This window comes from Malaclemys terrapin, chromosome 8, assembly GCF_027887155.1.
Source record: "Malaclemys terrapin pileata isolate rMalTer1 chromosome 8, rMalTer1.hap1, whole genome shotgun sequence".
Taxonomy (NCBI): domain Eukaryota; kingdom Metazoa; phylum Chordata; order Testudines; family Emydidae; genus Malaclemys; species Malaclemys terrapin.
The window spans coordinates 104,167,050-104,193,923 of record NC_071512.1 but is presented as its reverse complement, the minus strand read 5'-3'; the positions used below and the strand labels follow the sequence as shown (position 1 = coordinate 104,193,923).

Here is a 26,874-nt window from a genome sequence, read left to right as displayed (position 1 = left end):
AAGGTAACTTCAGAGGCAGGGCTAGCCCATTGAGGGCCCTAAGCAGGAATATTTTTGCAGCTCCCCCGCCACATACTAAAAAAGCAAATGGGGGGCCCCTTAGCAATTGCTTAGTCTGCTTATGCCTAGTGCTGGCTCTGAACGTCCACTCCGTGGAGAAAGTGGGAGGGAAGGGAAGTGAGGAGGCTGAAAGGCGGGAAGATACAGCCCAGGGAATTGTGGGAGTGGCCGTGGAGAACTACATAGACTAAAGGGCAGTTCACCGCATCATTGCTACAGCCCCATCACAAAGTGGGTGTCAGGGAAATGGGGTATGTGTGGTCTTGCCTAGTGGTCACAGCTGGGCGGGGTCTGTGCAGCAGGGATGGTAGTTGCTGAATAGGAGTTGGAGGAATTGCAAGAGTCAGGGTTAGTCAGGCTGGGATCAGAAACCAGAGATCAGGAGACAAGGCAAAGTCTGGAGTCACAACAGGCTGAAGTCTGTATGGTTGCCCAGGCAACGTTCTGGGATAACCCCTGGGGTTAAATAGGGTGCTTGGCAAATCAGAGGGCTGCAGGATACTGTCACCCTCCTATGGAGGGTAGGGACAAAAATCCATGGCCAACATGGGAGCAGTATTGCAGTCTCTATTCTGTCCTCGGTGTCTCTGCTGAGACTGCCTACAATTTGTGTTTTTGTGTTAGTCTTTTTTATTACCAAAATTTCCAGATGCCAGCCCGTCAAATATTTTTTAAAGCGTTTGGTAAACAGTCTCCATTCAAAACTTGAAATGTTTGTCAACAATCAAGTGGGCACTCCAGAGAAGACACTGAACATCTAAAGACAACATCCAGAATACTATCATTTGTATCTGAGTTAACAAAAATGTATTGCTCCTAACCTTATCAAGCTGGACTGCCTTCTCTTTATAAGCACATAGGAAGCTGAGAAAGATCTGCTTCTATGCACATCCAAACAGAATAAACTGTTATTGACACTGACTTTTTAAGGTTAGGAATGAAAATAAAACTGAGAATGGGAAAATAACTGTCCCTGAACAGTGCAGAGTTCAGTCCAGTCTAGTCCACTTCTTCAATGGTTGGTCCCCCGGCGCCACCGGTTGGGGCGGCTCCTCCCTGGTACAGTTTGGTGATGATGGGGTTGCAGAGTTTCTCCAGCTCCTTCTGTTTGTGCTCGTACTCCTCTTTCTCGGCCATCTGTTTGCGGTCAAGCCAGGTGACCACCTCTTGGCATTTGTCGAACACCTTCTGTTTATCTTGGTCGCTGATCTTGCCCTTCAGCTTCTGGTCCTCCACGGTCTGTTTCATGTTGTAGGTGTAGGACCCGAGGGAGTTCTTAGCTGCCACCCGGTTGCGATTAGCTTCATCCTCCGCCTTGTACTTCACTTGTTTTTGTGTTAGTCTCTAGGCCCTAGGTTGATTCTGCCAAATTCATTTCTCACAGGCCACCAACTGGTGCTAACTTTTAGTGACCTGGGCTGCGTGTCAACCAGAGAGAACAGGCTCTGCTCTTGCTAACCCCCTGAGCTATCTAGTCTCCCAGAAGTAACCAGAGGTGAGTTACAGAGAGTCCTTTCAATCCCACCTCAGACTCCCAGGTATGCTTGAACAAGAACAACTCCGTGATGCTGCTAGTTTGATGGCTGTCCAACCATCAGGATGAAGATCCCGAATGGTGACCGTGTGTTGTACTTTATATCGACAAAGCATCCAAGTATCCCCCATCACTGAAGATGAAGATGCGTCAGTGCTTAGAGCTGTATTCCTCTCTCTACTTTGGAAATGGTTCACTGCAGCTTGCGAGGAGCTCTGTTGCAAAAGGGGGAAATCACCATGTCAGATAAAGCAGGCAAAGCAAGAGGGTGAAATACGCTGCTGTTACTCATCAGCATCATTTCACCGGAGCACGAGTCTCTTTAGATTATCTGCTCTTTGTATGGGAGTTTGAGGATTTCTTCTCCAGGAGGCCAGTTTAGCTTTGTCTTTTTCACTTGGCTGGGGTGTCCCTCTGATTGCACCTAAACACTAGATTCAGACTCTCTTAGGTTCTTAAATGCATTCCTAGTAGTTTTCTGCCCTGATCACTTTGGGCAATATTTGTTGAGAAAGATTCCTGCTTCAGAGGAGCAAGGGGAAATAGACAAATGCCAGCGGAAGCGATGAATATTTGATATGGATTAAACAAGCCAGATATCAGCCAGTTTAAAATGAAATGACTGCCACTCACACTGCTGGTTTTTTTTGTGATATGGACATTTGTCCAGTAAGAACTGAACTTTGGACCATTCATTTCAGGCAGGCATTTGATGTGAGCAACTTTTGGTCACTACAGACCTGGGCTGGCTTTGAAATGGTGATTTAGTTCAAATGGGATGATTTTAAAAAGTGTTTTATCGGGATTTGCGCAGCGCTGAAAGTGGACCAGGTACTCACCAGACAAACATGGAGACATAGAGTCTGATTCCCCTGTCTCTTCCAAAGGTTTTACACCATGTTGTGATTAATTTGAGTAAGATTGTTGTCAAGCTTAAGATGAACACCAATATTGCCAGTGTTAGGCCTAAAACTTCCGGAAGCTTTATAAAATGAGCTTTGCAAAATTATCTTTAAAAAGCAAGCTTTGCAAAATGAAGCTACAACTTGTGGTCAAGAGACACTGCAGACAAAGAACTGATTCCTATGTGGGTTTGATGGGCTAGGCCTTTAGGCATAGGTCATCAAGATAACCTTACCCACAATCAAGCCAATAGCCCATTTAGAGGTAAGTTACCTAGAAAACTAAGGGAAACCACAGTCGAGACAGTGGGCTATATAGAAATAAGCTATCTCCTTGAGCATAACTTATAAAATTAAAACAATAATTGGCTACAAGAAAATAAGTAAGCATGAATTATACAGCCAAAGCGATAACACTAAATTTGGCCTAACCTGATTGGTTGACCTGCTTCAAAGCACGGCAGGCAGATGAGATTAAATGTGTAGAACCTCAAGAGGGTATGTGTGTGTGTGTGTGTGTGTTTTGGACTAAGAAGTTATTCTCTTTGATCGGTCTGACCCGCACCCCCTGAACCGAGGAAACCTGAACTGCACCGACTATCTGCACCTGGCCAATGCAAAGAGCGGTCGACTAAAGGGTAACATATTCTTGGCAGGGTAAGGTTTTAAAGAAAAAGTCTGGCTGCATGCAAAATAATGTAACGGAATGAAGGAGTCTGGGTTGCTCGAGCTGTTTTGATCTCAAGTTGTGCTGACACTACAGTATTAAGAATGATAGTGTTGGGATAATTTGATCTCAGGTTATATTAATGCTGCAGTATTAAAAATAGTAGTAAAAGTTTACTTGTACTTGTGTTTGTTTGCGATATAATTTGTCATTTATATTAATCCTTATTCAATGCTGGTCTTTAATTTTTCTTTTCCTATTCTGTCTGTGTTGCATTTATAGCCGTAAGTCATTAAAAGCCTATCTTAAGGAATAATCAGTAGTTTTAGGCATGGTCCACACTAACCCCCCATTTCGAACTAAGGTACGCAAATTCAGCTACGTTAATAACGTAGCTGAATTCGAAGTACCTTAGTTCGAACTAACCGCGGGTCCAGACGCGGCAGGCAGGCTCCCCCGTCGATGCCGCGTACTCCTCTCGCCGAGCTGGAGTACCGGCATCGACGGCGAGCACTTCTGGGATCGATTTATCGCGTCTAGACAAGACGCGATAAATCGATCCCAGAAGATTGATTGCTTACCGCCGGGTCCGGCGGTATGTGTAGACCTACCCTCAATTTCTTTATACGGACACCACTTAACCTCATTACATCTGTGTTGGGTGGTGGGAAGTAGCAATCACCCAGAGCCCCATTTGGGCCCTGATGTGTGTTCCCGTCTTCCTATATCACTGCACATGTAACACCAATGACTGTAGCGGGTTTATTCCTGATTTACTGGAGTCCTTATCCCAAACACCATAACATCTGCGAAGAAGGTTGGCCTTGGGGTAAAGGCATTGGACTCAGGAGATCTGTACAATAATATGCCAGGGCATCAGCAAAACTCAGGCATCCCTTTCCCTCAGGCTCAACACCTGCTAATGCATGCCCTGTTTCAGAGAAATGCTGCCAGCAGTAATACATGGGTATAGTTTTAAATGTTGCTGCAGTAGCCAGAGAGCTGGAATTGTTATGTCATTGATGACTGATTCTGTTCTGTTCTAACTAGTTTACGATGCTGCGCCCCTCACCATGATACCCCATAGCGTCCTTTCCCACTGCTCTTTCTGTAAGGTCAGTCTCTGTAGGTTTCCTTTTATGCACAGAGCAGTCCCCATCATGCCCCCACCCCATTATTGATCATGTGTCACCAGGGCCGACTCTACCATTTTTGCTGCCCCAAGGAAAAGGAAAAAAAAAAAAAACCCTTGGACTGTGCCGCCCCAAGAATAGCCGGAATGTTGCCCCTGAGCATGTGTCGCCTCAGGCACGGGCTTCCTCCGCTGGTGCCTGGAGCCGGCCCTGTGTGTCACTTACATTACGGTAGCCCTTAGAGGCTCCAACCAAGCCCCAGGGTGTTGTTCAGTTCTGTATAGGTTCTTAACCCCTTTCGTCGCTGTAATATCTGAGCACCTCCAGGTCATGCATTAAGTGACCTAACATCTGTCACTTGTGGTTTGTTTGTTCTCTTATACCTTAGGGGATAACTGAGTGTGCAATATAGGATTTTTTTTTTTAACGGAAATGCAGTTTTTGTGTTCTAGATTCTGTACAGGCCTGCTAAACCCAGGGTTGTGAGTTCAGTCCTTGAGAGGGCCATTTGGGGATTTAGTTGAGGATTGCTCCTGCTTTGCACGGGGGGTTGGACTAGATGACCTCCTGAGGTCCCTTCCAACCCTGATATTCTATGATTCTATGATAGGAAGAGACAGTCCCTGCCCCAAAGCAGTTACAATCTAAATAGACAAAACAAAGGGTGGGAGGGGAAACAGAGGTACGGAAAGGGGAAGTGACTTGCCCAAGGTCACACAGCAGGTCGGTGGCCAAGCTAGAAGTAGGATCCAGGTCTTCTGCATCCCACCTATTGCCTTATCCTGTAGGACATGCTGCTTCTTCATGTGACTCAATCAACGTGACTTAGCCTTGACCTGGAGAAATCACCTCCGAGTCGCCGTTGGCCATTCATCCTTTGCTGGGGCGACCACCATCATTAGAGCACGATCACCATCATTTTTCCCCCTCTGCATATGCCACCAAAGAGTCATCCAATGCTGACAGCTTTTGGTCACTATCAACCCAGGAGAGCTTCAAACCAGCAATCTAGGGGTGAAGGGCAACGTGTTTCCCTGGCATCAGACGTTTTCATGGACGTCTGTCCTCCTACCTGCTCCCAATCCAGGCATAAACGTTTTGACTGACAGATGTTGCTAAATGCCTTCAGGTTCTTTTGTGCTGGGAAATGCGACATGCAGTGTGGGAAGGTCACGCTGTTTTCTTTGCAACTGTCAACTGCAGTTTGGTTGTACGAGGCGCTTGGTATTCGACGGGGCAGTACATAATCCTATGCAGTGGGGAGGTTTTTGTGTGTTTATTATTGTGGTTATTATTATTTTAAGAATAATATTATGGTAGCTGACAGTTAATCCGAAATTGTGGATACCTGACATTGAAATGAGAGAACAAACCAGCACTTAAAATGAGTGACATGCCAAACTCAGCCTTCAGGACTCCTTTGACCTTGTAACCAGACCTCCTAGACTGACTGACAGCCTTTTATGGCCAAATTAGAGCTTAGCTGACCTTGTTTATCCTGGGATCCACCTGAGAGACTGCAGACATTCCCAGGTATATTAAGTCGCAAGCTGAAAATGTTTGCTCAGGTATTACCGACAGAGTTAATTTAGACCTCAGATCCTCGGTGTGGCACCAGCTACTGTTCTAAGGACCAATGTTTGGAGGGGCCAATGTCAGTTGTTTTGGACTCTCTCTAGAAATTGGTGTCATTTTAAAGGAGAGTTGGACAAAGTTTGGATTCAGTTCTGAACTTTTGCGAAGTTCAGTGGTTGGTTGGGCCCCTGGCTTTTGTTAGCGATGGTTCTGCGCTAGGGTATAGACTCCGAACAGGCTGGCCCCTCTGCCCCTTCTGTCATTAAAGCAAGGAGAGCGTGTGTTCAACAGTTACGATTCTTTTATTCTTGCCGTGTAAAACATCTAACACACACGCAAGCTAGACCCTGCCTGCCACTGCGTCCTGCAGCAATCTGCTCTGCTCAGCAGCCACTGAGCCAACATACAGGGTGGCCTTTTAGCTCATCAGCTACTTCCCACATCCTTACACAGTTACACCAGCTACTCCCCATTTGGGTGGGGGGGAAAGTGCCACTTCTTGGGCCCTGGCGCTATCTCATTGGTAGGTCTCTTCCCTGCTAGTGCCCTACGGCGCTAGATGCCTGGAAAGAGACAGGGGGTGGGTAGGGTGAATCATAGAATCTCAGGGTTGGAAGGGACCGTAGGAGGTCATCTAGTCCAGCCCCCTGCTCAAAGCAGGGCCAATCCCCAGACAGATTTTTTGCCCCAGATCCCTAAATGGCCCCCTCAAGGATTGAACTCACAACCCTGGGGTTGAGTATCAGAGGGGTAGCCATGTTAGTCTGGATCTGTAAAAAGCAACGAGTCCTGTGGTACTTTAAAGACTAACTCTGGGTTTAGCAGGCCAATGCTCAAACCACTGAGCTATCCTTCCCCCCCGTGAAGGCAAGGCCCAGAGACAGTACGCTTGAGGATGTAAGCGTGGTGCAAGTGTGTGCTACCAGAGCTCCCCTGCAGGAATTCTGGTGGAGTCAGCCAGGATTTCTCTGAGGAGTCCGCCTGCTGTGAAGCACCCTCTGTCCCGTCAGTGCCATCCTTGTATTAATGTCACTCTAAAAGCTTAACTCCGCCTATGACAGAGCCCCTGTTTATAGCAAATCCATATTCCCCCCCTGCCCACAGAGCAAGCTGCCTAAAGACCATACGATCCCCTCATTTCCTTGCCGTGCGTCTAGAATCTCATAGTCGCTGCCTGCGGGAGTCCTGCATGGACAGGGAGAAGCAGGGCGTCAAGATCTGCCAGGTGGATCCAAGAGCAGCGTTTTTGTCCTGTAACTCAGCTGCCGAGGTTCACACCAGAACGGCAGCCTGTGCCCAGCAACCGGGAAGCCATTAGGGGCTTTTGCCTTGATCCACGGTGAGTGGAGTTGAATTCTAGCCCAGTGTGTCATAAGCAGCTGCCTCTCTCTATACAGAGGTCGTGTTTTCGACTCCAGACGCCTCAGCCAACGTGGCTTGCAGAATTTCTGACTATTTTATTTTTGGGGGAAGCAGCAAGAGACGAGAAGGAGCCTTTGCTGAGACCCTGGACACAGACAGATCCTGTGATTCTCTCTGGCTCCCTAGCTAGCTGTCATCTCCCTGGGCCTCTCGAAGTCCTGGCCTGGATTTAGCACTCACGGAAGAGGCTGAGTAGCTGCTTAGCATCTTCAGGAAGAGTGTTGGCCAACATTTTGGGCCCTAACCATTTACACAGGATTTTATTCTGGCATGTGCTGCGGGATGTCTATCAGCAACTGACTCCGCTTCCACAAAGCTGCCTCTCCTACTTTAATGGACTCCACTGCCTTTTAATTCAAAACAATTTGGGCGTCCCAGGGATCTCTTGTTAACGGCTTTGTGCTAAACCCACCCGGCAGAGGTCACATCTGAAGATGGTTATTGCCATAAAAGCCACAAGGAAGTGATTATTACACTGCAGGCTTAGAGGAGGGAACAATCAACCGATACAGAATGAGAAGGGAGGGTGGGAAATGTAGCCACAGCTGTTATAGTCAAAACACTGTAAACCACACACGCGGCTTTCCCCGAGGTTCCTTAAAGCTCTGACTACGGACCAGCCCCTTCATTTGTTTTTAACTGTTTGCAGTCATCTGACTATTGGCCCCTCCCCTTTCTTTCGAAAAGCCAAGTTTCCGTCTCTGAAACCCTAACTGCTATTCCTGATCTCCCAGTGTGGCGGTTTCTATAAAGTGAAGGAAGGGCCATATTAGGTGTTTTTGGCTGCAGAGTCTCGGCGACCTTGATTCAGCACGGGGAAGGATCTGACACAAGGACGCTTCTTGCTGGATTGCTTTGAATTTTTAAGGCCCGGCTTGACAAAGCCCCGGCTGGGATGATTTAGTTAGGGATTGGTCCTGCTTTGAGCAGGGGGTTGGACTAGATGACCTCCTGAGGTCCCTTCCAACCCTGATATTCCAAGAATTGGGCTCCTGGGAGCTGGAATCAGGATGAGGGAGAAGGATGGCTTTGTGATTAAGATACAGGACTAGAGCGCTGGGTTCTCTGAATATTTTAGTTTTGAGGGAAGCAGTTTCGAAGTGGAAGGGAAGAGAAGGAGCCTCTACTGAGACCCCTGGACACAGACAGATTCTGTGGTTCCCTCTGGCTCCCTAGCTAGCTGCCGCCTCACTGGGCCTCTCCAAGTCCTGGATTTAGCACTCGTGGAAGAGGCTGAGTAGCTGCGTAGCATCTTCAGGAAGAATGTTGGCCAACACTGTGGGACCTACTAACCATTTCCACTGCGTCTTATTCTGGCATGTGCAGTTAGTACTGAATACCGCTGGGTGTCTATCAGCAACTGATTCCGCTTCCATAATGCCGCCTTTAATGGACTCACTGCCTTTTAAGTCAAAACAATTTTGGGATCCCAGAGATCCTGGTTTCAGCAGAGGCTGCCGCAGTGTGACAGCCCTCACAGAGAGAACACGTTTCCTGATATCGAACCTACATTTCCCTTTGTTAATTTCATCCGACTTCTCCTTCTACTTCTTCTAGATTCCACCTTACAGAGACTCTAGATCATTTGAAAGAGCTCAGATAACTGTGTTCTCCCTTTATCTTTCATTTGCACCCTGCCTCTGCACAGAGCCAAAAGAGAAGGCCAAAATGCCCAGATGCTGCAAAAGAGTTATGGGTCTGTTATGGGATCCTGTGCAGAAGCAGGAAGTGCCAGGAATCTCCTGAAGAAGCATTTCCTTGGAGCTCTCGAAGTCTGGAGAAACATCTCCATCTATAGCTTTGCCAGTTCACCTGAAACGTGAGATCCCCACTAGGTTTCTTCACCTTGCTAGTTGAGTTCTCAGCCCATTCATAAGTCCAATTATTTGTTGTCCATGAGTCCTCTAGCTTTTGGGAGCCCAAAACATCTCTTTGAAGAGCTCGGTACCCATCTCTGAATGTGCGCTATGCTCCAGTAAATAAGGAGACTTCAACGGGAGGCAGTTTGTTCTGGATCCCAAAATTCAAGTGCATCTCAGTGTTAGGAGCTTTATGATATGGCAAATAAGGACTGGAGAACTGGACCGTTGATGAACAGTAAGAAGATAAAAATGGCCATACTGGGTCAGACCAATGATCCATCTATCCTGTCTTGTGATACTGGCCAGTTACAGATGCTCCAGAGGAAATGAACAGAACACGGAAATTTTGAGTGATCCATACCCTATTATCCAGTCCCAGATTCTGGCAGCTGGAGGTTTAGGGATACCCTAGAGCATGAGGCTCCATCCTTGCCCATCTTGGCTAATAGCCATTGATGGACCTTTCCTCCACGCAATTATCTAATTCTTTTTTTAACCCAGGTGAACTTTTGGCCTTCACAATATCCCCCGGCAACAAGTTCCAGAGGTTGATTGTGAGTTGTGTGAAGAAGTACTATACTTCTGTTTTTAACCTGCTGCCTATTAATTTCATGGGATGATCCCTAGGTCTTGTGTTATGACAAGGAGCAAATAACACTTTTTCTCCACACTATTCATAATTGTATAGGCCTCTGTTGTATCTCCCCTTACATTGAGTTTTGCCCTTCTGCTCGTGGGGCTTCAACACACCAGGAACTGAACTGTGAACCTCCAGAGCTCAGAGCATGAGCTGAAGCTCTCTGTAGTTAGGGTTGTAACTGACTCAGCTACTCTGTGGACTGGATACGGGAGGTGACCTATAACTTTCCCTCACCAGTGTGTTCTATACTTCCTCTGATCAAAGGAATAAGTAGGTAAAGAGTGGGAGAAAGGTAGTATTATCATCCCCTGGAAATTAATCAAAGACCCATTGTTATGATTGTTTAATATTGCACTGGACAAAGTCTATGGGACTAGACTATGGGGAACAATTTTTCCTTAGATGGGTGGCAGAGAAGACCAACCCACAGATGTTTTTCTTCTCTAATGTCCATGAACTTCCAGTGCCCAAAATGAGACAATACAATGGGAAAACTTAAAAAAAGGACTAGGGTTTGGGTTTTCCAGTGGACCTATGTGGGTGAGATGGTCAGCTCCCATTGGCTTTTCACCTTAACTCTGCTAAAACCTCGTAAAAAAACCCAGCCTAGAGCTGTTAAATGACTAAATCCACTCTCTCCCTTTGCATCGAATCAGACATTTCAGGAAATGGCAGGTCCCTCTCAAGGGCTACCCTGTGAAACCTTCACTCGCACTGAGTAGCAAAACCAATGGGATTACTTGCAGAGTAGGGTAAATCTGCTAAAGAATACTATACATCTGGTCTCAATTGAGGTCCCAGTTCTGCACTGGGGCCACGTGTGCTAAACCCCACTGACTTCTACCAAATGGAATCAGAAGTTTTCTTGGTTGGAAAAAGAGCTCAGGAGATATGGTGGTCCATCCTGTCCATTCACAACTAGATCATCAGGGTTTCCACCTCTTTCCGAGTGGACTTTTAAGCAAGGCACATAGGGTCTTCTCCTATTGAAGTCAATGGGAATTTTGCCATTGACTAGAGCTAGTCAGAACATGGTGTGTATGTGGGGGGGAACTGAGTTTTCATTGGAAAACTGAAATCTGAAAATATTTAAATTTTGAAATGCTGCCTCCGGGGAGTTGTAGTTTGGATGCCTCATGCTGCCATTCTCCTCTTCAGGCCAACTCCTTGATTAGACGTCTCCCACAATGCATCCCTAAGTCTCACTCTTGGTGAGGGAATGCAGTGCATCATGGGAGATGAAGTCCAGCTCATGGAGGAGAATGGGGGTACAAGGCACCTGAACTGTAACTCCCATGAAGCACCGCACCAGCATTTCAGAACCAAAACAGCTGTTTTTTTGGCATTGAGTTGTTGTTTTTCCCCCCAAAATTGAAATTTTCCATGAAAGATAGGTTTGTTTTTGTGAAAAACCTTTTGTTGAAAACCCTGTTTTTTGTTAAAGAGTTTTAATGGAAAAATTTCAGGCAGCCCTACCACTGACTTCAGAATCAGGCCCCAAAATAGCTTTTGCCTCTATTTTCCAACCATTACAATGGTTCTAGTATCCTAGGGGTGGTATTGGATTTAATTAATTTATGTTTGCAAAGCACGATGAAATCTTGGTTCACAGGTGCTATATATGTGTAAATTATTATTATTCGTTATTGTTAGTGGTGCACAGGCCGCTGGCAGGGTATGAGTCAGGTTCTGATGCCTGGCGTGGTGATTGGTAGCAGTAGAGGAAGGACATGAATCTTGTACTTTAACTAAGAACGGCCGTACTGGGTCAGACCAACGGTCCATCTAGCCCACTATCCTGTCTGCCGACAGTGGCCAATGCCACTGCTACTTTACCTAGCTCAAACTGGAAGGAGTTTATGATGAAGAATAGTGCTGAAAGTCAGTGGGGCCTACTGGCTAGGAAACTGCTCTGTAAGTCAGGACATTTGGCTTCTATTCCTGGCTCTACTTCATGACCTTGGGAAAGTTGTTTCACCTTCCTCTGTCTGTTTCCTCTGCTACACTTTGTTTGCTTTGCCTATTTAGATGGTTAGTTCATTGGGGGCAGGGACTGTCTCTCATTATGTGACTGTGCACCGCCTAACACAACAGGTTACCGTATTGCCTATGATAAGTAGTAAGGAAACAGAATTAGGAGCATAGAGTGTTTTCTCTTTTAGGGCTGGAAATTGGTTGTCCCAGCCTGAAACCCATTTCTGGCTCTCAAAGTACCAGTGTGGAGGTTAGCTGCCTGCCCTTGCACTATTAATTTAAGAAAATAAATATTATCATTTCAGGCATTGGCGACATTGGGAGAATACTCCAGTGTGGCAGAAATGTGTTTTCAACGCACTGCCCTCCACTTAAATGTTGTTTTCCTTCACCGACGGGCAATTAAATTTTAAGAAAACTCTGGGCCCCCAGGTTTGTCATCACTCGGGTGAGCAATAACCGCTCCGTGCACAATTCCAAAGAGGGAGCAAACTCTGGGAGCTGTCACTTCAGTGCATTGCAGTGACAGACGGAGTGCATTGCTCAGAGCTGCATGGTCTGCCCTCTTATCTGTTTCCGAAGCAAAGGACACCAGGGAGAAAAACTCATTGAGGTTCCTTTCAGCCTTGCGTTTGTGGAGGCGGGAGTTGGAAGGATGCTATTATAGGCAAGCTAGAGGTTTATGACGCCTACTGATTCTGACATGTGCTATCAGCAGAGCCCCCAATTAGTTACAGGTTCTGTTAATCTGTTAAGGCTCCAAGTCGTAACCCGAAGCACTGATCTACCCCAATGGGTCCCAAACCTGCTTCTATAGGAGTCAATGGAAAAACTCCTTTAAATCTGATTCTGCCCTCACTTTTATCCCGTCCCCAGCACCACCACTGTGTTCAGAGACTGGATCTGGCCCTTGGTAGCTAGTTACTTAAATCAGCCATTCTGATGCTGATCATTTGCCAACCTGCAAAGCACTGAGCAACCTCAATCTTCAAGAAGCAGCGGAGCGTGACTCAGCATCTCCCAGGGCTGGGTTTACTGCCACCCACCCTCTGGGAGGAAGGAAACGCAAATGTAATTTGCACCCTGGGTGTGTCTGAGCGACCCCCTAGAGCTGTGAAGTAGCAGTGCAACCACCAATGGGTCTAAAACAGAGCCTAGTGAAGCTAGTGGAAAGATTCTCATCCGCTTCATTGGGCTTTTGGGTCAGGTGTATTGTCCCTGTAAGAAGATGAGCATCTAGATTTGTACCCAGAGCTGTGCATGGCATCTGATGCTGTCATGGGGGTCGGAACATTGTGGCACAATTCTGAAGTCTTTAGCAGCAATGGGAACCAAGGTATCCAAAGACGTCAGTGTGCCCAAACTGGCAGGAAGAGGCTGAGAGCCTCAGTTACAAAACAGTAGCTAGGAAAAATATCACATCAGCAGCTTCCTTTGCCCCAGGGCCATTGGGAAAATTGTAGTAAAGATAGGGGACGAACCTGTTTCAAAGGATAGATCTCGGCCCTTTGAGCACGCTGTTCTGTGCCAACCGCATAGGGATTATGCCACAGAGTTGAGCAGTTCTGGTTCCATCCAGCAGAGGGCAGTGACGCATATGCACACTAGCTTGTTGGTTACACTGTATTACAAAACAGTTACATAATTGCCGCAGGTAGCCTCACTTTGATATTTGCATAGCATTATGCCCTGCATGGTGGTCCACAATCTGTGAGGACCCCAATCTGTGAGGACTGGGGTATGGGCAGTGAGGCCTAGTGGTTGGAGCCAGGAGCCAGGAAACCGGAGCTGGTGTTCAGAGTGGGAGCCAGAGTCAGAATTCAAAGGAACGGTCAAAGTCAGAGTTGGACTCAAGGGACAAGCCAGAGTTGCAGTTAGGGGTAAGGTAGAGGAACAGGAATCTGGAGCAAGGCAGGAAATCAGGAACTGGGAGCAGAGGAGGATCTGGGATAAAAAAATAATAAAAAAAAAAATAATGGAGATATCCCATCTCCTAGAACTGGAAGGGACCTTGAAAGGTCATTGAGTCCAGCCCCCTGCCTTCACTAGCAGGACCAAGTACTGATTTTGCCCCAGATTCCCAAGTGGCCCCCTCAAGGATTGAACTCACAACCCTGGGTTTAGCAGGCCAATGCTCAAACCACTGAGCTATCCCTCCCCCCCCATAAGGAGGGCAGGGACAGGCACAAAGACAGGGCTCACAAGTCAGGCAAGTAGGCAGGGACCAAAGTGCTGGCAGCCAGCCAGGGATTCACCTAATTACTCAGACAATTTTCTGTGTCTCCTTCTGGCTGAAATAGTGCGTCCGAGCCAATTGGTGAGGCTGGACAGCTCCGCCAACCAGGAACTTTGTGGGCAGACCCGTTGGTGAGCTAGTCCTGTGTTAGTCCCCTTTTCCAATGATTGCGGTGCAGCAGCAGCTCTGGTCTGAGTACTGCCTGGGACTTCACAGGTCTGGGTTCAAGACCCCTGACTTCCTGCAAACACTTAAGCACGTACTTAACTTTGCATATGTGAGTGGTCCTATTGAAGTTAAGCAGATGAGGTACTCTCATAATGTGGTGATAACACTCTTTCCATTCAGCTAATGTCTCTGGAGGACATTAGAGAGAAGCTACTGAAGTTTTTAAATCTGCAGGTCCAGATAACTTGCATCCAAGAGTTTTAAAAGAGCTGGCTGAGGAGAGTACTGGACTGTTTATGTTGATTTTCAATAAGTCTTGGAGCACTGGGGAAGTTCCAGAAGACTTGAAGAAAGCCAATGTTGTGACAATTTTTAAAAAGGGTAAATGGGGGGAATCTTGAGTAGAAGTAGAGAGGTTTTTTAACCTCTGTATTTGGCACTGGTGCAATCGCTGCTGGAATCCTGTGACTAGTTCTGGTGCCCACAATTCAAGAAGAATGTTGAGGAAATGGGAGAGGGTTCAGAGAAGAGCCACAAGAATGATCAAAGGATTACAGAACATGCTGTATAGTGACAGACTGAGCTCTTTGTATCTATTTCGCTTAACAAAGAGAAGGATAAGGGTGACATAAGTCCCTACATGGGGAACAAATATTTAATAATGGGCTCTTCCGTCTAGCCGAGAACGGTACAACATGATCCAATGGCTGGAAGTTGAAGCTAGACAAATTCAGACTGGAAATAAGGTGTAAATTTGTAACAGTGAGAGAAATTAACCATTGGAACAATGTACCAAGTGTTGTGGTGGATTCTCCATCACTGACAATTTTGCAATCAAGGTTGGATGTTTTTTTCTCAGAGATCTGCTCTGGGAATTTTGGAGGGGAAGTTCTATAGTCTGTTATACAGGACGTCGGGCTAGATGATCACAATGAGCCTTGGAATCTACGAATAACCTATTCACAAATGTTTGCAGAATCAGGCCTTGGCTAGTAACTTCGCATCAGAACACAGACCAAAAGGCTTTGCCTTCCAGGAGACAGTAGGTCAGGTTTGCAGGACTCACTATGTTCTCTCAGTCAGCTGGATGACTGAGAAGTTGGAGAGGGAGAAGGACTCGCTGCAGAAATGACTAGCCAATGGCACTGGAATACTTTTATAGTGGGGGTACGGTGCCCCCCCCCTTACCCAGTCCATGCCACTCCCTAGAGCTGGGGCTGGGAGCAGAGCTGGGGCTCCGGGAGGGGGGGACATGGACAGGGGTATTGGAGCCAAGGTTGAGGCCACATTTGAGGGTGGGGGCAGAGCTCCGGGCACAGGGCCAGGAGCAGAGCCCCGTGTAAAACTTGGGGGTGCACCCCCCACACCTCTAGTTCCTGCACCTATGTGAATAGCAGGTGACATCGAGTCTGATTCTACATTGTTTGTACTTCCAAAACCTCTATTTACTTCAGTGATAAAGCTTTTATGCAGATGTCACTAAACTGCATGCTGGGTAGAAATGACAGCTGGCTTTAGGATTCTATTGAAGATCATTTTCAACCAACAACAGCGTTGGCAAAAGAGCTGGTATTTTAAAAGTAGACACTGTGAAAAATAAAAGCAGCTTCTAGTGTAAAAATTAAATCTGCTCCAGGTTAAGAGCATTGTAATTAAGTGGGTTTTTTAATATGCCCCCAAAGTCTTAGATTAGTTATCCATCAGTGCCCACTTAGATTAGTTTGGGCATTTGTATTCATTCTAGAGCAGGGTGAATGCTGCAAAATAAAGTGAACATTTGTTTGAATTTTCAAATGAGTTTGCTCTGATTGTGTTGGTGAACCTTCCCGGTGCACTTACCACGAATGTTCTAATGAATGATCTTTACTAGCGTGAGCCCTTGTGAAAGAGGGGTTTTAAGCTGGTGTGTGCGAAGATTCAGCAAAAGTGAGTTTCAAGCAGCAAAGCTACTCAACAGCTAGGAGAACTGTACACTCAAATTTGCACTGTTGTGGGTGAGTGAACTAAGACAACCAGTAGGGGAGCAGAGCAGTTTTGTGTTTGATTCTGATCTCACATGGTTTTACACCAGTGTGGAAGGAAAACAGAATCCGACTCCATGTGACTGACTCATTGCAGGTTTCAGGTATTTTGGATTAACTGTTCATGAGCAATGTGCTAGACCAAGATTTAGCTCTTGAGAATTTTGCCAGTAATTGGAAAATGTTGGGTGCACTTGAGAATTTTGCAGCATGTGGACAGAAACGGAGGAGAAATGTGTTGAATAAATTGTTTGTTATGAATTACTGACCCACCTCTAATTCAGCGGATATATTTATTACAGTTATTTGAAAGAGAAAAGTCCTCAGTGGATCTACATCCACCTTTCCACTATTTATTCAGTTTGCCTAATGATTTGACACTAATCCTTAAAGGTTTCTGACTTTCTATTAAATATACCCAAGAGTAAATATATTTCTGGTTTATTTTAGAAATGTAGTGCTGGATGGAACCTCATCTTTGGGGGGGGGGGGGAAGCACATTTCCACAGAAAAACATACTATTCTTCTACTAATGAGTCCTGTTTAAATGGAAAGTTTTTTTCAGATGAGATAGAAAACCCAAAGTCCTTACCACTTCCGGTTATGAAAGCTCCCGTGGCACTTTTTATTGCAGGAGTGTTTAATCCAAGGATTTTAGCACAAACTAGGCAATAGAGAAAGGAGGGAGAAGTAGTTAGGGTGCTGATTTGAGACTTGAGGCACCTTGGTTTAATTCCCTTCTCTGCCACAGGCTTCCTGTGTGACCATGGGCAAGTCACTTAATTTGTCTGCGCCTCTGTTTCTCATCTGGAAAATGAGGATTACAACTCTACCTCATGGGGGTGTTGTGAGGATCAATACATTAAAGATCATGCAGTGTAATGGGGGCCACATAAGTGCCTTCAATAGATAGAATTACCTGCTTCCTACCTAAAATTCCCCCTGCTATTACAGATGGACGCGGTATTCACCACTTTGTCCTAAACTGTTGTACACTGTTGTTGTGCACTGTTAAATCACTTCTGCCTCTCATCCCAGAAATGGGGTACTGTAGGAATGTGAAGTGATGTATATTGTAATAAAGTGACACATATATCTATATAGATAGATATAGATATACACTATATTAAACTAACTACTATATATGTATGTTAGCTTATTATTGTTTATTACAGTATTTATATATATGTGGCTGGAATCAGAATTGCTCAGCTGTGTGCCATAAGCCCTATACTGCTAACAGCCAATGGAGATTCTCAAGTGGTGCTAGTGGGGGGTGGGCAGACTGTGCCTTTGGCACAGGAGGATCAAAGTTCTATATCGATTGCCATGATGAATCTCTGGGGATCCAGGGGAGGTCCTTGACTTGTTACAATGTAATGGCAAGGATGCTTTGCATTTCTGTGCTTCCTTGGAGCCAGAATGACCCATCCGTACATTATATTGTTTGTAAAGTGCGTTGGAATTTTTCTGGCATGGACTCCATAACTCTAAAATCATCGGGTTAACTTTTCATACGTGCCTGAGTGCCCCTGAAGGTCAGTGGGCCTTAGGTTCCTAAGGTGCTTGGGCGCTTTTGAAAACATTGCCCATTATCAGGCATGCTAGTCATCTGCAAACCTCCTGTCGGCAAGTAAACGCTGGCTGGAAAATTCCAAACACGCTTTGATACAAGGAGTTGCAGTAACAAAAGAAACCACCACACTTGTTAAACAAATGTGCGCGTTTTTTAATCACACTTTTTCTCCTGGCAATTAAAAGCAATTTGGCCTCTGCCTGCTAACATCTCGGTCTCCATAGGCAGAGAAGATGCCAGCTTCTTGCACAGTTTGACCTCAGTGATTTGCATCAATGTGAGTGAGTAGATAATTGGGCCTTGTATATACTAGCTGCAAACAGGACAAGAGACACAAGACAAAGTTGCTACAGAGGCTGGCTTTTAGAGGTGATCAGCAACATCCCATTGACTTCCGAGGCTCAGCACCTCTTCAGATGAAGCCTTTTGGTTACCATGATTATTTATGTGTTAAACAATCTGATCGTTGCATGGCTCATACCTATGAGAAAGCTCTTTATAACGATTAAGGAGGGCCACATGCCAGGAAAAAAATATTTTCCCACTAGGGAAAGGTCATCTGTGAAATTTCATGAACAATTGCCATGTTCTCTAAATGGCCCCTTTTTTTTGTAATTGCGTGTCAGACCAAGTGCACTCAAACCGTAAGCAGTGTTTGATACAAGGAGAGTGAAATGAGATAATCCATGTTTTCATCATTCATAGGCTGCTCTTTTCACAGGCCGTGGGCCGTACTTTATTAGGTTGAGCAGCTCGGGGCGGGCAAGAAAGACCCGGGCCTTTCTCATCAGTATGAGAATAACCCAGTGAATGGTTTCCAAGTGTTTACTCAGCATTTGTCTCGTGGTTCATCAGAGGAATGGGGAGAGGGGTGCCGACAGATCTTTTGTCCGACTGAACTGCCTGATGTGTTATGACAATGTTCCATGAATATGCAGAATGGCAGAAGGGATTAGACCCAGCACAATTCCCCTCTGGCATTTTTTTTTTTTTTGCCTGGGATGTTCAGAGCTTTAAGGGTGACCTGTTCACAGTCAGGGCACCAAACATCAGATTTTCCTGTAGATAGGGGTGTAAAAATCCCACACTTGTCCAAAGTTGTTAACATCTGACTGGAAGGTTGGCCAGTCTTATCTCATGGCCTTCTCGTTATAACGTTTCAACTGGCGCTAATGGCCTAATCAAAGGCATTGTTTTGTAGGAGACATGTAAATATTGGGGGGGTAATTAACGCCTGAGTCAATCAATCACACATGGGGTTCAGGCCAGTAATAGCTCTGTTGGCTTCTGCTGAATAGATAGTTTCTGCTACTTCCTGGTAAATCTTTTCCTCTTGCTTACCATAGTCCTGGAGATGTTAAGACACAGGCTGGCCATTTCTACACTACAGTAGGGTGACCAGATGTCCCGATTTTATAGGGACAGTCCCGGTTGTTGGTGCTTTTTCTTATATAGGCATCTATTACCTCCCACCCCCGTCCTGATTTTTCACACTTGCTACCTGGTCACCCTAACACTACAGTGATTATAGGGGCGTAGCTATGGTGGCATAGCTAAGCCGACATCACCCTGTAGTGTAGAGACAGCATACGGTGATGGAAGGGGTTCTTCCAATTGATGTAGGAACAGCCCTCCCCAAGCAGCAGTCGCTAGGTCAATGGAAGCATTCCTCAAGTGAACTAACTTAATCTCTCTGCACCTCAGTTTCCCTAGTTGTACAATGAACACCATTCCGGCGTTCCTCGGAGTGGTGTGGTGAGGGTATCTGTATGGGAATATCACCCGAACGATGCCACAGGCCATTCTTTCTCATGTGAAAACTCACTGATCGTTTTCCTGAACATCCCCTTTGGGTCTGACTTTTATATCACTTCCTCTTTACCTGCAAGTTCCCAGCCACTTGCCAAGACTGCATCCAGCCACCAATACCAGTACAAGGGCAGAGTCATTAAAATCAACCTGTTTGCAGTTGAGCTAATTCTGTTGTTGAAACTACTTAACTCCTCAATAGCTGGCATGGTTTTGCTGCCTGTTTGTCATCTTTTCTCTTAGCCCCACATCCCCACTGTTATGTAAAGGCCTTAATACTGGTTTGCTGGAGGTCTGGGGTTCTGAATGTATCCTTTCACTGTCAGTGCTGTTTCAGTGAAGCCCATGCATTTCCATTGTGCAGCATGTGTGTTTACTCGTACTCTTTCTATTTAAAGCTAAATGTAACATCGGCCCAGGCAGGAAAAATGGGCATGTGTTTAAGCCACTATCCTTGGACTTAGGAGATGTGGGTTCTGGCCTTGCCTTTCTCACCTTGGGCAAGTCACTTCATCGCTCTGTGCCCTCAGTTTCCCCTCTGCAAAGTGAGGGGCAAGTTGCCTAGTTATGACGATCATTTTAAGAATAAATTGTTTGAGGTTTTTCTACGTCTATACAAGGAAAGGGCTTAAGCAAGAAAACATACCACCGAGGAATAAAATCCATTACAATCTGAAAGTTCATTTGAAAGTAAAAAAAAAAAACTTTAACCTCACAACATGCAAACATGTTACATGCATCAATCATTGCAACAGAATTAAACACATTTAATTCCAACACCCTGTAATCTCTCACAGCCATCAGATAGAAATAAGAAGCCGAGTCGTTTGAAATGGAAAGCAAGAAGAGAAAGTAAAGGAAACAGAGAGAGAGAATGAATCCATTGGGCATAAGTCAACAACTAACTAACGAGAGTTAGGAAGAAAGTTCTTCCATTGGGCAGGTTATGCCATTACTGTCTACTATAAAGTTTCTTGCCAAGTCCTCTGGAGAATCTGATACTGACCAATTTTGGAGACACAATACTTGACTAGATAGACCATTGATCTGATCCATTCTGGCAATTCCTCTGTTCCAGTGACCGAGATCCTTCTCTCATTCAACCAGTGTCACTGATTTAATTTGCATCCTCATTTGTTGCACAGAAATGGAAAAGTGCATTTATTAGTACTTGTAAAAGTGCCAAGAAATGGAGCTCCCACATCTTGGGAGACTGACCAAACAGATCTGACTGTCTTGAGCAGCAGAGGTTTTTCCCCTTTCTCAACATAATCCCACTCTTCCTAGGTACACCCCCATGTCGTCACTTTTTCTTCAGTGTTTGCAAACTCCAAATAAAGCATTCATCATTTATTACGCCAATATTGCTGATTAACTTCTTCAATCTTTCTTCCTAATTCAGCTCCCCCTCCCTCAACAAACCACTTGGTCGTATTTGTTCTTTTTCCCTCTTAATTTAATTTCCCAGGGTCTTTCTGGTGTTGAGTTGGCTAGAAGTGCAAATAGTATTCTGGCGATGGTCTTAGTAGTAGTATACAGAGAGAGACTATTATTATAGCCTCTGTGTGCAGCCCAACATTGACAGGGCTATTTTTGCTGCCACACGGCTCCTATTTAATTTGCTGTCCACTGTCACCTCTAAGTCTCTCCCTGTATTGCCTATCTGTCTAGGTGATCACACCAGGTCCATTCCCATAGCGTCCTTACTGATTCTTTGGTGTCTCCCTCCCATCTGCTGTTGCCTACCCTGACCTATTAGAGTCCCTGACCGCAGCATATTATAGGAAGAAAAGAATTCACAATAAATCAAAGCACACTTAAAATACCCCTGTAGTTAAACCATCCACTAAAGCAGGCAGAACAATGTTTTAATTGTATTTCATTGCAAAGGAATCCAATTGTGTTACACACACACACACACACCATAATGTATAGTGGGGGAAACCTTTCAAATAGAGATATTGACTAGATGCCTCTGTAAGGACACTATTATATCTAATAGTTAAATCACGGGACATCTGTAGTCTGCTCCTGTCTATGCTACTGTCTTGCTGTTCTTCCTTAGACGAGGCACTTTGTGCTTCACTGACTGTCCCATTTATAAACTGGGTAAAATTAACAATTACCGATCTATCTCAGAGAGCATGGTGAGGTTTAATTTGGCCAATGGCTAGCACAAAGGGGCCCTGGTCCATCACTAGAGTGCCTGGGTGCTACTGGAATACAAATCATGTGTTATGCGGAAGGTCAGACTAGGTGATCATAATTGTCCCGTCTGGCCTTGAAATCCATGTCCCCATTTAAATTGTAAAGTCTTTTATTGTAAGTGTCTGTGGTCCCTAGCACATGGAACCCTGGTTCTCAATGTGTCCCTCTGGACCTACCATACTATAAGTCATCAAAAATGCAGGTCAGAGTTGAGGTCCCCGATCTTTACAGCTACACAACACAACCTCAGTGTCCTTAAGGTTCACCCACCCTTGTTGGTGGAAGAAATGAACATGTATGCCATCATTTTGGCATCCGCATATTTCACTGTACTAATGTGCTGGGAGGTGTGAGTGGCTGCTATCAAGTGGGTCTTTGGTCTACAGACAATCAGAGATTTCAATAATGCTGATGGGTGTGTTAAGGATAAATAGAAGGAGTGATTAAGCCCCTTGGTGTAGTGATAGCTGGAAATGTTAGGACATTACCACCCAAGTCTTTAGGCTGTGTGGCAAAGCCTGAGCAGAGTTAAGCAGCATGGGTTAACATGTTTTCTTGGAAGTAGTTGCTAGGGGCTAGGAGATTGCTTGGCAAACTGTGTGTGTTAGAGATAGAAAGCCAGCAGATGGTGAGAAGCAATCGTGAGTGTGGCCCTGAGACAGAGCAGAGAGAAAACTCCTTGGAATACAGGACTGACTGGAGAAGCAGGCTTGGAAACTGAGCAAGGAAACTACCTTGTATTGATTGTTTCCAGTGTGTTCAGGGAAACGGTACTTTGTGTACATTCTTTGTAAATAAAGAGGCTTGCACCAAAGAGATACAAGACTGTATCATCAATTTCTCCTCCTAATGAAAGCAACCTGTCAAGCCCCCAGGTCTGAGTGGCAACAATACAAACATCCATGTTCCTTAGATAAAGTCATTGCTGAATGGCTGTTGCTGAGGTCCTGCAGGTAGAGGTACTTGGATATGCACCCTGCAGCGCATGATTGTCTATTCTAGACTAGTGATGGGTGAGCTATGTAAGTCCTCCAGGGTGGGTTCAACTAGGATAAAGACACCCAAGGATTTGGATACTCCTCCAAACCACTTGAGCCTGCCTAATTATGGTGGAAATCAGTGTTCTGATTAGCTCTGTTCCAGCTAGAAGACACAAAGAAAGAGGTCACAACCTTTAAAAATGGAGTGTGTGTGTGTGTGGGGGGGGGGGGGGGGGAGTTAACCACATTTCCAGGAACCTCAGGATATGCCTGGGTGGGTTCTCACATCTCTCAATAAGTGTATCCTTGGAGCAGAGAGACCGTCTCAGATCGGATGAATACAAGACAATATTGTGAGTCATGTTTGTCCAGTCTGTGGTGGCCAAGCTTACCCCTGAATCATCATCTGTCTTGCTTTATCATGGTGGAGGGGGGGATTTGTGCTTTGCCGCCTACAATGCAGGTAGGTGAAATAGGAATGTTTTAGCTATCTAAGTTCATCGCTGACCCCCTTACCATAGTAATGCCAGAGCCCTGTACAAGAGGTAGTTCAGTTCACAGGACTTGGCTTTCCATATATATTCAATATATTAACAGATGGTTTGCACCAGGCTTTGTTCCCATCTGGCCTGCAGGTAGCCCACATTTCACCGAATGCATCTATGTGGAGGAGGTGATCACAGGGAGCGCACACCTCTCAGGAAGTGAAGGAGTGAGCTGTCGCATCAGGAGAGCTCTCCCCCTTGGCAATGCGCACCCTGTGAGTGGAAGTCAATTTCTTGTCACTCGTGAGCTGTTCAACCTGGTTTTATTTCTCTTTGAGTCCTCAGGAGTCTTGTCCGAGGCTCTGTGTTTGATCCTGGACTGTTAGTGTATAAGGGACACCTTACCTTCCCCAGTGAGGCCATGCCTCCGTTTCCCCTCCCGTACTGTGCAGTATTCACATGCCACACAGCTGATGGTCCAACTAGCGTCTCCCCTCCTGAGGTCTGGCTTGTTGGTACTGAATGCTAAAGCGCTCACCCCAAGTCCTTCCTGGACTTCCCCCCAGCTCTCACAAGCACCCTTGGATCAAGGCTTCACAGCATCTCTCAAGCAAGGCTTCCCACTAATCTTATACCTGCCCCAGCTCCCTGGCACAGCTCCACTGGTCCCACTCCAGAGCCTTCATCACTGCACTTCTCCAGGCCGCTGTCCTTCTCTGCCAGTCTCTGGGGAGAGCCTCCTCCCAGCTCTTTCCCTGGTCCCAGCCTCAGAGAAAGGCATCCCCGGTACCCAGCCTGCAATCACCTGATTCTCCTCAGGTGACCCCTCCAGTCAGGGTCATCAGCTGGGAGACCCTTGAGTCCCCTGATTCAGGGGGAAACTGGGCCCAAATTCCCTTAAAGGACAAGCCTCCCGGTGACAGATTGATACTACCCTGAGCCAGTATTGCTTTAGAATCCCTGGGGTTTTTAATGCAGAGATCACGAGCAAAGTATATGCCATAGTAGTCATGGGGGAAATTCATCTCTGTGCAGAGGACTAATATATCTTGGGGACTTAAGTGGCACATAAGTCTCATATTGGTCCCTGCATGGGGGTAAACTCCACCCATGATAACTGTTGGGTATATTCTGCTTTTTAACTCATCAACAGGCCCCGTGCTGTCCGTACTGTCCAGGGGAGAATCTCACCTGATGTGAGTATTGCAGCCATCATTGTGAATGTCCTGAGGTGCCACACTAAAAGCAAAGCAAACCCCAGACTCTTTTCATGCCAGTGGAAGGTGCATGAACGGCTTGTGCTCCCAGGCCATGGGGAGAGGTTCATTAGGGAGGTGGATTAGAGAACCTCTAGCTGCAGGCAGATAGGATTTAGGGTGTGAGACAGGGAAGGAAATTCTCCATGACAGAGGTGTGCTCAAAGCCTAGAGGGCAGGAACTGGCCCTCTTGTTACAAATGAGCTATATTGCCCCTGGCAGCAGCATTACACAAAGAGACAAGACAAGTGGAAGCAAGACGACAATGGGAGAGGGATCGTAACTGCCAGCTCTGAAAGTATTAGCACTAGTGAGCCAGGCTGTTAGAAGAGAGCAGCAATAGGCCACGCAGAAAGAGAAAGCTGCACTGTGACAGCCAGATTTCCGAGGACTCAGAACCCACAACTCGAGCCACATTTCCGAAAGACCTCTGCTCCCATTCACATTAATGGCCCTAACAGATATTCATTGGACTCACAGTGCTTAGATACTATGCTGAAAGGTACCTTAGATCTACAATAGATAGATCAGACTAGCTCCTGGCTCCCCTTTATAACAGATGTTTAGACAAGCAAAGCAGAAAAACGGTATGGTGTGTACCTCCCATATAAATTGTACCAAAAGGATGCTCGTTGACCTATAGGAGTCTGGATGTAGTGGGTGACTGGTCTTGGGAAAATGTGACGATCCAGAGGACCAGATTGGTAGCACTAGAGCCTGAAGTACTACGCACCAGGAGAGGTATGGCACATGAAAAGGTCTAGATCGTGAAACCCAGTTATTCCACATCACCCTGTTTTGGAGGGAGCCCTTCTAAGTGTTGGAGGTAGAACTAATCAGAAAAAGGGAGGGTGAAGTTTCCATGGAAAATGTTGATTGGAAAGGAAGTTGGTTTCCATGGCAAATGTCTAGGTTTTTCGAGTGAAAACTCAAAAGCTGAAATATTTCAGCTGACAACCAAAATATTTAAATTCTGCAGTGCCATGACAGTGTCTCATGAACGTTGTAGTTTGGGTGCCTTATGCTCCCTCTAGTAAGCAGCCATGAAGAAGACTAAGTAAATGTGATACTTTACGTGGGGTGTTTTGTCCCACAGACCTGTATTCTCTCACTCATTGTCCATATACCCTCACCATGTAGGGCAGGGATTACACTGTCATATGAGGACAGGGGCATCTTCCCCCCAAGGGATCATGGGCCCCTCGCATCTGTGTCGAGGGATGTGGGTTGGGCAAGTAGAGATGCTGGCTGAAACCCCAAAAATATAAACTGAAAACCAAAAGTTTGGGAGGGTTTGGTAAAAAATAAATAAATTGGGTTGTTGGTTATTTTTGGAGGCAAACCTGACAAATTGAATCAAATGGGTATTTCCTGCAGAAATGTTGAGGTTGATATTTTTTAAAGCCATTTTGAAAAGCAAAAAATGGTTCAAACCCGCTCTCGTGATGGCCTTCTTACACAGATCCAGACTGGTTTTGCAAATTGCTTTCTATATGAATCTTTTCCCTCAATATAGTACATGTTGGCTTACCAATATTTGCGTTGAGTCCCAATGATGGCCAGGGAAAATGAATTGTTCATGTCATTATTTAAAAAAAATATAATTAATTTCCAGGCAGTGAACCTGCAACCCAGCCCCTTATGACCCTCCAGACTCGCTGTGCTGAAAGTTTGTGGTGACTCCTGAATATTGGTTCATCCTGACCCCCTTGGCTTGCATATATTGGATGCCATGGTGGAATCTTCACTTCCATGATGGGTGCAGGTCCTCAGAGAGCTCCTCTGGAGGTCGAACTGGGGCAAAGAGAAAGAGAGGACTTGTGACTTCCATCAGCACTAGGATGAACTTTATTTCCCTATCCATTGCACAGGGCAGGGATAGAGAGTGCAGTGCGCTGTGAATGCCTGAAGTGGTGGGGGGGGAGGGTTTGGGTGGCAGGGAGGGAGAGAAGGTATTGCAGAAGCAGCACATCGCTGTGCCCAAGAGAGGCAGCTGGGCCCTCATTTCATTAAAGGGAGGGGGCATGGACACTGGATTTTTTGGGGTGTTTTCAGGGTCGGATTAAGGCCCAGGTTCTAATGGCTAGTGTCTCCAGCCCCAGCTCCCAGTGTTATGGGACTAAGCAGAATCTCTGCTGTTGTTTTTTTTTTTAACAAAAACAGTAACTTTCTAACCTTCATGTGGGTGAAGAAAAGCTTGAACACATGACCTGAGTGTAAATGATACAATAGTGTCTTCCTGAGTTTGCAGAGAGCCTGAAACAACTGCTCTGAGGGGTGTAAGCCCCATCTATCTCAATGGAATGTTAATTCCAAGCCCCACTGTTCTGGGCGGCTCTGTCAACACCATCCCAGCAAGGAATTG

At 45.8% G+C, this 26,874-nt stretch overlaps 1 protein-coding gene across 1 annotated transcript; it reads right to left on the bottom strand.

Moving 5' to 3' along the window:
- Positions 1-882: 882 nt before the first annotated feature.
- LOC128842470 (heat shock 70 kDa protein-like) lies at positions 883-5,166 on the bottom strand. The gene is made up of 2 exons (XM_054038491.1): positions 5,146-5,166; positions 883-1,404 (listed from the first exon to the last, which is right to left on the bottom strand). Exons 1-2 carry the CDS (start codon positions 5,164-5,166, stop codon positions 1,060-1,062), a joined length of 366 nt encoding a protein of 121 aa, XP_053894466.1. The 3' UTR covers positions 883-1,059.
- Positions 5,167-26,874: the final 21,708 nt, after the last annotated feature.